This window comes from Mandrillus leucophaeus, unplaced genomic scaffold (assembly GCF_000951045.1).
Source record: "Mandrillus leucophaeus isolate KB7577 unplaced genomic scaffold, Mleu.le_1.0 Scaffold395, whole genome shotgun sequence".
Lineage (NCBI taxonomy): Eukaryota > Metazoa > Chordata > Mammalia > Primates > Cercopithecidae > Mandrillus > Mandrillus leucophaeus.
Window position 1 is genome coordinate 2,874,526 of NW_012104198.1, and position 10,549 is coordinate 2,885,074.

The window sequence follows — 10,549 nt, forward strand, 5'->3', positions numbered from 1 at the left end:
TCTCTCTCTCTCTCTCTTTCTTTCTTTCTTTCTTTCTTTCTTTCTTTCTTTCTTTCTTTCTTTCCTTCTTTCTTTCTTTCTTTGAGTCTCACTCTGTCACCTAGGTTAGAGTGCCGTAGTGCAATCATAGCTCACTGCAGCCTTGAACTCCTGGCCTCAAGCAATACTCCAACCTTAGCCTCCCAAAGTACTGGTACTACAGACATAAGCCACCGTGGCAGGCCTAAGCTTGCCTCTTAAGGAATAAACATTTTGCTTCTTTCTAGGTTTCAAGGCCACCCTCCCACCTTTCATGCGTAATACAGTGGCCGAAGACTTCCAGGGGAATGATTCTGATAATGACCGTAACCGCGGGGATCAAGGTGAGTAGATGGGAAGGGGCCGGAAAGAGTCTCCTCAAACCCAACTGCTTTTCAGCTCAGCTACCTGGGAAAGATCCTCAGGCATTTGTTCCCTCACACACATCAGGGCTGAGTGAAAAAAAAATTGCATGCAGAAACTTAACTACAGAGGCCATTCATATAAAATTTTAAAACATGCAAAAGAATAATATATTTTTATAGATAATAAGTAAATGGTAAATGTATACAAACATGAATGTGAATAAAAAGCCATCAAATTAAGGTGACTGCCTGTAAGTGGAGGAGGGAAGGCAGGGATTGGTGAGCGCTGCACAGACAGCTTCAGCCGTGACTTGTTGATAGTGTGTTTTGTTTGTTTTTGAGGTGGAGGTTCACTCTTGTCGCCCAGGCTGGAGTGCAATAAGGCAATCTCAGCTGACTCCAACTTTCACCTCCTGGGTTCAAGTGATTCTCTTGCCTCAGCCTCCCGAGTAGCTGGGGTTACAGGTGCCCACCCCCACACCCAGCTAATTTTTTTATTTTTGGTAAAGAAGGGGTTTCACCATGTTGGCCAGGCTGGTCTCAAACTTCCTGACCTCCGGTGATCCACCCATCTCAGCCTCCCAAAGTGCTGGGATTACAAATGTGAACTACCACACCTGGCCTGTTTGTAGTTTTTCTAATATTCTGAATAAATAAATCAGACCTAACATAGCTGTGGGGTGATGTTGAGATCTGACTGGACTCAGTATTATTCCCTATGCTTTTCTTTGTATTTGAAATATTTCTTTTTTAAAGGACATGTTGTTCTTCCTAAGCACTGTTAATGAATCAAAGGACAGTTAAGAAAATGTTACAAGAAAAAAGAAAGAAAGAAAGAAAATGTTACAACTGTAGATCCGCCAAAAACTTCCAGAGTTTGTTTCATTAACAGCATGTAGGTATTGGATAGGTATCTTAGGAGTGAGGGTGATGAACACATTATTTAATAAAGATCGCTGTTATTCTGTATTTTATCAAAACCAAATAGCCTTCTCATTCCCAAAGAACTGATTCTCTGCGGTGAGCTGGGAGGTGAGTTTGAAAGAGTGATCCCTCATCCAATACACAGAGAGTTTTCCCACTTGTCAGTGAGGAGAGATAATATAGGGTGAAAAAGCAACAGGTTACTGGGTAGAAATCTTTGTATATTTCGGGAATATAAAGGGGACATATGTATTTGCTTGCTCTTTTGCTCTAACCACACAATTATAAGACAAGGTCAGAATGTCCAAACTGTCTCCAATAGACCTATTACGCCCCAACTAAACAGGCCAGATTCTACCATCTCGCACAATCACTATAAGAGGTCTGAAAATCCAGTGCTTGAGTATCTGTCAAGTTTTTGACATTAAAGGAGTGTCTTTATACTGAAAATATTTCAGAGCCACTGGACTAAATCATCCATGGTTCATCACACATTTAACAGCTTAATTGACATACCATAAGATTCACCCATTTGAAGTGTACAGTGATTTTCAGTTGTTGCACATCTTGAGAGAATACAGTTCAGATCCCCAAACAATCAATTTAGTTATTTGGGAAAATGTGAAAGGTATGTAATGGAAGAAGATGAGACTGTGATGGGGTTTAACCCCCATTTGATAAACCATGAGATGGAAAATTCTGAATTGATGCCACAGATAAATGCACCAACCATGACTAAACATAATTCAGAAGCAAATCTCAAATAATTCCTCAACAATGAGTGAACTCGTAACTCTCTGCTGCAGAATGCCCTCATGTGACAGAAGTCTCTCTAGAGTTTGGAAATCTTTACCAACAAAGAAAAATTCTGATGTATTCTCTTTCAGTTGAACGTCCTCAGATGACTTCCGGCAGGCTCCAGGGAATCTTTCCAAAGGTGAGTATCTCTCAAATCTAAAGGACCAGAGAACCTTTGTCTCTTCAAGGATGTGAACACTGGTAAGAGCGGGAGAATATAAAAAATGCCCTCACTGCCTCCTTCCCCCCATGTCTATCACAACACCTGATGTAGCATCGACGGCTTGATAATACTAAGAGTTGTCATCCTTAATACTTCTTTTGTTTTCATAGTGATACCAGATACTATTTTAAGCAGTTCACATGGCTTAATTTATTTAATCCTTAAGAAGACCTCTATGACGTTGTTTCTGTTGTTATCTCCAAATAATAAAGAGTCACACACTTCGGTTGTCATCCATACAAAAGCCATGTGACTTGGTGCAAATCTTCTAAGTTCTCTGAGCTCCAGATTCCTGGTCCATGCAATGGAAGTAAAGAATCGTAGTTCATGTTATAGATCATAGTTATCAGGAACATAATAAAATGAGGCTATCGGGGTACAGAGATGTTAAAGAATGTTCCTGGGGCACAGTGGCAGTGGTAGTCTAATCCAGAGCTCCAAGCCATTTAAAGCTCATTCACGTTTGCATTTGTTTATGAAGTTCAGATGTTGCTCACTAGGGCTTTACCCCATAGGGCCTGCTGGTGCTTCTGTTGAGACACCCACTCTCGCAACAGGAAGGACCAGCTGACCTTTGCTCTGTAACTGGGGCCACTCACATGGCCTAAGTGTCCCTTTGACAGTTGACCCCTCCCTACTGTGAGCTCCTTGAGGGCTTTGTCTGCACCTGGGGCATCTGGGAAACCCCAGTCCCAGTCCAGGGGATCCCTCGGAGGCCCCTGAGTGAGTGATCCCACAAGTGCAGATTCAACTCTGGTTTAGAGGGTAAAGGGATCTGGGAGTTGGGTTGCCAGTGTGGAGACCGAATTCAAAGAAGGATCCAGAAAGGTATTGATTGTTATTATTACTATATTTAAACAGTGTTTACAAGCTCAGAGATGACTTTCCCTTAGCCTATTGTATATGTATGGTTCACTATTTCATAAGCGAGGAAGCTGAATAAAAAGTAAATTAAGAGCGGGGCACGGTGGCTTGCGACTGCAATCCCAGCACTTTGGGAGGCCAAGGCGGGTGGATCACGAGGTCAACAGATCAAGACCATCCTGGCCAACATGGTGAAACCTTGTCTCTACCTAAAATACAAAGCTTAGCGGGGCGTGGTCGTGCCTGCTTGCAGTCCCAGATACTCCAGAGGCTGTCACGGGAGAATCGCTTTAGCGCGGGAGTTGGATGTTGCAGTGAGCCGAGATTGTGCCACTGCACTGCAGCCTGGCAACAGAGCGAGATTCCGTCAAAAAAAAAAAAAAAAAAAAAAGGTAGCTTAAGGTTGTTGGTCAGTGACACATCCCAATATCCCAATGCAACCAGAATTGGTATGGGCACCACCTCACTTAATTCCACATTCAGTGGTGGTGCCTTGGTAGGGTGGTATGCCATATCTGATAACTGCTTTCTTTGCTGCCTAGATTAATTTAAGCAAACCATTTCTTTACCTCTCCCTTCACTGTATTCATCTCCCAATACCATCTTTTTCAGCAGTGTTTTGTCTCCCTTCTATGTTTTTACATTTACTCTCCAGCAGCTGTCTAAGAGCTTATATGAGATCCCTTGTATTTTATAGAAGCTCTTCCTTTTGTAGACCTTGTGAATTCTTAGAATGCTGTCCTTCTTCCAATCTTCTGTATACCACACTCTCAGTTACATGGAGATTTTTGCTGTTTGCAAGAATGTCAGTCTTAAAAGAGTGTGAAGATAAGCATTCTAGCCCTGGAAACCATATTCACATAGGCCATTCCTTTCCCATCTAACCTTCCAGGTTTCTCCTCATTTACGCCTGTGTAACTCTTCCAGTGTTGTTGAGAACATTGATTGAGGTAATGCATGTGAAGATGCTTTGTAAGTTCTAAAGCACTATAGAAATGTGACTGATACTATTTATATGTGACCTTCACATTATAAAGATCATGCCCGAGAAGCCAGCAGAGGAAGGAAATGATTCGAAGGAAGTGCCAGGAGCATCTGGCCCACAGAACGATGGGAAACAGCCGTGCCCACCGGGAAAACCAAGTACCTTTAAGAAGATTAACAAGAGATCTGGTAAGAGGAAATAATTTGGGAACGACCCCTCTGGCTTACCTGGCTATGTTCAGGTGTGGGGACTGGGTGTGTGGCGTGGATCCCAGACAAGCCTGGGTCCAGGCTGGGCTGAGGAGCTCGCCCAACTCCAGATGAGATGATAAACATGACTTCCAGAGACACAGACTGGAGTTGTCATCCATATAAAAAGCCACGTGACTTGGGGCAAGTCTTCCAAATTTTCTCAGCTCCAGATTCCTAGTCCATAAGATGGAAATAAAGAATCATAGTTCATAAATTGTTTGGAGGCATTAAATTTAATCTAGAAGTCCTGATGACATGAAAGGTGCTCAAGCAATTCTATCTTTGATAACGCGGGATAATATCTTACTCAGCTCAATGCCTGATACCCAATACAGGTGTACTTCAGAGATATTGTAGATTCGGTTCCAGACCACTGCAATCAAGTGAGTCACACACTTTTTTTTTTGTTTGGCAGTGCATAAAAACATTATGTTTTCACTATACTGTAGTCTACTAAGTGTGTAATAACATTATGTCTAAAAATATACATACCTTAATTTAAAAATAATTGTTTAAAACGCTAACAATCTTCTGAGTCTTCAGTGACTACCTCTTTTTTCTGGTGGAGGGTCTTGCCTCGGTGTTGATGGCTGCTGGCTGATCAAGGTGGTGGTTGCTGAAGGGTGGAGTGGCTGTGGCAATTTCTTAAAAGAAGACAACAAAGAAATTTGCCACATTGATTAGCTCTCTCTTTCATGAAGGATTTCTCTGTAGTATATGGTGCTATTGGATAGCATTTTACCCACAGTGGAACTTCTTTAAAGTTGGAGTCAATTCTCTCTAGCTATGAAAGTCCTAGAAGGCATCTCATCCAATAGAAGGCTATTTTATCTACAATGAAAATCTGTTGTTTAGTGTAGCCAACTTCAACAGTGATCTCAGCTTGATCTTCTGGATAAGTTGCTGCAGCTTCTCCATCAGGGTTTGCTGCTTCACCTTGCACTTTTATGTTATGGAGATGGCTTCTTTCCTTAAACCTCATGAACCACCCTCTGCTAGCTTCACACATTTCTCCTGCAGCTTCTTCATCTCTCTCAGCTTTCATGGACTTGAAGAGAGTTCGGGTGTTGCTCTGAATTAGACTTTGGCATAAGGGAATGTTGTGGCTGGTTTCGTCAAATATCCTGACCCCTCAAACTTTCCCTATTTCAGCAGTAAGTCTGTTTTGCTTTCTTATTCCTGTGCTCACTGGAGTATTAGTATTATTATTTCCTTCAAGAACTTTTCCTTTGCATTCACAGCTTGCCTGTTTGATGCAAGAGGCAGAGCTTTCAGCCTGTCTTGGCTTTCCACATGCCTTCCTCACTAAGCTTAGCCATTTCTAGCTTCTGATTTAAAGTGAGAGACATGCGACTCTTCCTTTCATTTGAATAATTAGCGGCCATTGTAGGGTTGTTAATTGTCCTAATTTCAGTGTTGCTGTGTCTCAGGAAATAGGGAGGCCCGAGAGAAGGAGGAGAGATGGGGAACAGCTCATCGGTGGAGCAGTCAGACCACACAACATTGGTCGATTAAGTTCGTCATCTTCTATGGGTGCAGTTCCTGGTACCCCCGAAACAATTACATAGAACAGGGTGATTATAGTCAATCATAACTTAATTGTACATTTTATAAAAACTATAAGAGTAATTGGATTGTTTGTAACAGAAGGATAAATGGTTGAGGGGATTGAGACCCTATTTTCCATGATGTGATTATTATGCATGGCATGCCTGTATCAAAGCATCTCACGTACCCCTTAAGAATATACACCTACTGTGGACCCCAAAAATAAAAAATATGGACAGGCTCTGTGGCTTACGCCTGTAATCCCAGCACTTTGGGAGGCTGAGGCAGGCCGATCATGAGGTCAGGAGATTGAGACCATCCTGGCTAATACAGTGAAACCCTGTCTCTACTAAAAATACAAAAAGTTAGCTGGGTGTGGTGATGGGCGCCTGTAGTCCCAACTACTTGGGAGTCTGAGGCTGCAGAATCGCTTGAACCCAGCAGGCAGAGGTTGCAGTGAGCCGAGATTGCTCCATTGCACTCCAGTCTGGGCGACAGAGCCAGACTTTGTCTCAAAAAAAAAAAAAAAAAAGTAAAAAGTAAAATTATTTTAAAAGATTAAAAAACAACAAAAACAATGGCAGTAATAATATCAAAACTCACTGATGACAGATCACTATAACAGATATAATAATAATGGAAAAGTGTAAAATTGATGAGAGTTTCCAAAAAAAAAAAATTGCAGCATCTGTGAAACACTATGAAAATGTGGTGCAATAAAAAAATGTATGCCCGTGTGCCCTTAATAAACACATGCTGAATGAAAGGAGGTATGGGTGGATGTCCCCATAAGTGAAGAGGTTGAGACTCTAAGCTTGACAACGGAAGGAGCCAGAAGCTAAAACTTTAACTGGCATTTGGCGTGTGTTGTTGTGGGTCCAAGGTCTCAGACTCTAAGCCACAGAATGAAAAACTGGATAAAGAAGGCCCATGGCACTTGGGAGGGTGGAGGCATCTACTTTTTTGGAGAAAACAGAGACTAACACTCTCCACCCTACCCAACCCTCATCTTCCAACTCTTCCCCATCATAGGACCCAAAAGAGGGAAACATGCCTGGACCCATAGACTGCGTGAGAGAAAGCAGCTGGTGATTTATGAAGAGATCAGCAACCCTGAGGAAGATGACGAGTAACTCTGTAAGTGAACCTTCGGCTCATCCCCCACATCCCTGCAGATGTGCTATTCTGTTGTGGTACTGGTATCCCATCTTACCACTTGTTTCCCAAATCATTCCCTTCTCATAATTTTCTAGGGTACAGCATTGAGGCTGAATGATGAGATTTCCCATGTTTTTGTTCTGTTTTGTTTTGTTTTGTTTTGTGTTTTTCTCGGAGTATCCCTTTGTGGCCCAGGCTACAGTGCAGTGGCACGATCTCGGCTCACTGCAAGCTCCGACTCGACTCCTGGGTTCACGCCATTCTCCTGCCTCAGCCTCCCCAGTAGCTGGGACTACAAGCACCCGCCACTATGCCTGGGTAATTTTTTTTGTATTTTTAGTAGAGAAGGGGTTTCACCATGTTAGCCAGGATGGTCTCGGTCACCTGATCTTGTGATCTGCCTGCCTCGGCCTCCCAAAGTGCTGGGATTACAGGCGTGAGCCACCATGCCCGGCCTTTGCAAGCTCTTTCTACTTCCTGCCCTGTATATCCAGGGATCCTCCCTACCCAGGAAGCTGTGGGATCCCAAACCCCAGGTCAGCCCTGATACGCGGGCCACACCTTCCTCTAGCCTAGGAATGGATAAACCAGGCGAGGAAGTCACTGTGGCATGTGCAGATGGTTCACTTCGCGGAACAGTGGAAGGCCTGTGCAGGTCCTGAGGTAGGGCAGAATCGGAGTGTGCAGGATCTGCAGGTCGGGAGGAGATGAGATTAAGTTGTGACGCAGAGGGAACTCACTGCCACTTACTTTCCTTCTCTCTTCTCGCCTCAGCCTCGGAGATATGACACATGCCGATGATGAGAAGCAGAACTTGGTGACCTTTCACGAACATGGGCATGGCTGCGGACCCCTCATCATCAGGTGTATAGGAAGTTAAAGCAAGTATTCACAACAGTGAAAAGTTGAGTGTTATTTTTCTTAGTGTGCCAAGACTTCGATGTTAGCATTTCTGTTGTATATTCTTACAGTGTGCCATTCTGTTAGATATTAGCGTTTTCATTGATAAGCAAGATATACTTAACGCATATTTCGGTTTGTGTATCCACGCACATACCTTAGAAAACAAGTATAGTCAGGTAATCTCCGCATAGAACAACACTGCTCTCCTCTCCCCCGAGATGTGACTACTGAGGACAAGTCTGAGTGTTTAATGTCAGATTTTCTCCTCTGCATTTACAAACCACACACACACACAGACACTAAGTACCACTATAAGCATCTCCCATCTGCTTTTCCCCATTGTCATGCGTCCTCGTCAAGCCCCCCTCACTCTGTTTCCTGTTTAGCATACACTCCCCTCATCTGATTCCCTGTATCAGTCACTAACAGTTAATAAAACTTTGCAAAGTTCCCCAGTTGTTTGCTCCTCTCATTATTGTGCATACAGAGCTGTGCACAATGTGTATTTCTTTAGAAAAGATTCTTAGAAGTGGAATTGCTGCGTCAAAGGAGTCATTTATTCAACAGAAACCTAATGAGTGCATCCTCATGCTGAGCGCTGTTCTAGGTGCTGGAGAGACATCAGGGAACAAGGCAGACAGATGTTCCTGACCACCATTCTAGTGGAGGATGTTTCCAGTTGTTGGGTTTGTTTGTTTGTTTGTTTGATTGTTTTTTCTAGAGAAAGAGTCTTGCTCTGTCCAGGGTGGAGTACAGTAGCATGATCATAGCTCAATGCAGCCTTAAACTCGTGGGCTCAAGCGATCCTCCCACCTCAGCCTCCAGAGAAGCTGTGACTACAGGCATGCAACATCATGACCCACTGATTTTTTTTAAGATTTTGTCAAGAAAATCTCTCTATGTTACCCAGGCTGGTCTTGAACTCCTGGGCCAAAGTGATCCTCCCACCTTGGTCTCCTAAAGTGTTGGGATTATCGGCATGTGTCGCCGTGCCTGGCCTCCAGTTTTTATTTTGATAGAGACCATACACTTCAGTCCTGGAGCAGAATTCTGCAGCAGGTGGTTGGGCATCTTGGCCTTTGCTCTCTGAATGATTTTCGGGTTCAAGGTCCGGGATGGTCCACTGGGGAGTATGTGGGAGGAGACACAGATGAAATCGTCATCTGGGGAACGTGGAGGAATGAGGAAGATGCGTGCACAGTAGACCCTGTGATGGACAGGGAATAGAAGAGTCCGCTTAGTCTCCATGCAGGGGAGCAACGGTGGGAAATTCCCCTGGACAGAAGCATGAGACTGCCCATCAGGGGTCTCACCAACCAAGGGTCTGGGTGCTGGGGTGGGGACGATGATTGGGGAATGGGACAGTTCTTTCTCACAGGTACCACTGCACGGTGCAGAGGGGAAACAGTTGTGGGGAAGGGAAGGGCAGAGGGGAGTCCATTTTTGAACAAACCATTGTGTGTGAATGGAGGCATTAAGGTTCCATTTACGCACAGCGGACTTGAAACACCAGCCCCAGGTGGAGGCAGGATTGGAGCTGTTTTGACTGTCCATAACCCATCACCTTGGCCTCCTGGTTCTCCCCAGCCTTGGAAGGAGGACACTATCATCATTATGCCTATATGATAGATGAGAGACGGAGTCCCAGACAGATGGTAGGCATCTTGTCACAGGTCCTACAGCTGGCAGGTGCGGGAGGGGCTGAGTTTGGAGCTCACTGACTCTAGAAACATTAAGGAGGACAGGTGTGTGTGATGGAGGGAGGGAGAATTGAACAAGTCCCGGGTTCTGCCCCCAGTCACAATGTAGAGGCTGTGGTTTCATTTACCGAAGACAAGGAGCCATAGGAGAGAGAGAGTGCAGGGAGGGAGAGGCAATCGTGGTCATAGTGGGGACAGTGGGAGACAGATATGCAGGGTGGGCAGAAGGGCAGGCAAAGAAGCAGGGGAGACCCAAGGCCAACTGTAGGCTGTCAGAGCCACCAGAGGGACAGGGTGCCAGGAAGGAGGTTGTGGGGCTCCAGGAGCAGCAGAGGTTCCCCAGATCTGTGAGCATGCCCTGCCTGGCACTGCAGGAAGACGTGGCTGCCACCCAGGTCAGTGTGGACGTACCTCTACCTGTGTCTCAGAGGAAACAAATTCTATTTTATCCCAACATAGTTCTGTATTACACAAATGTGACATTCGGCTACTACATATTGAGTGTCTTAACCTCCATGCAAATAGAGGAGAGGATACCCCAAAAGAGATACTGAAGGATTTGATTTTTCTTTCCCCCTGGGATGATGGGATCCATAAGTTGGGTCTCCCAGCCCACAAGGCAGGTGCAAGGAAGCGTGGCTGGAAGATTATGAGTTATGACAGGGAACATTTTTCCTTAGGTTCTTTGGGTATATAAAGCTCCCGACTATCTGTCTGTCGTGGATAAAGAGTGAACATGGTCTCCTCTCCACAAATGTGGTTCTGTCCTTGTTACTGTAAAGGGCTGAAGTTACACCAAGTTCTGATACGTT

The 10,549-nt window shown here is 44.5% G+C and overlaps 1 protein-coding gene across 2 annotated transcripts in view; it reads left to right on the top strand.

Annotated features, from left to right (window-relative positions):
- Window positions 1-8,011, top strand: part of LOC105547735 (protein SSX2-like) — a 10,557-nt gene extending 2,546 nt beyond the window's left edge. Inside the window, exons 4-8 of one of the 2 annotated variants that reach the window (XM_011991436.1) lie at window positions 267-362; window positions 2,195-2,244; window positions 4,230-4,365; window positions 7,009-7,113; window positions 7,909-8,011. In XM_011991436.1, coding sequence (XP_011846826.1) covers window positions 267-362; window positions 2,195-2,244; window positions 4,230-4,365; window positions 7,009-7,109 — 383 coding nt within the window. In that variant the 3' untranslated portion in view covers window positions 7,110-7,113; window positions 7,909-8,011. Of the gene's footprint in view, window positions 1-266; window positions 363-2,194; window positions 2,245-4,229; window positions 4,366-5,858; window positions 5,929-7,000; window positions 7,114-7,908 lie in introns of those variants that run through there. The other variant, XM_011991435.1, reaches the window with a different exon arrangement.
- The last annotated feature ends 2,538 nt before the right edge of the window (window positions 8,012-10,549 follow it).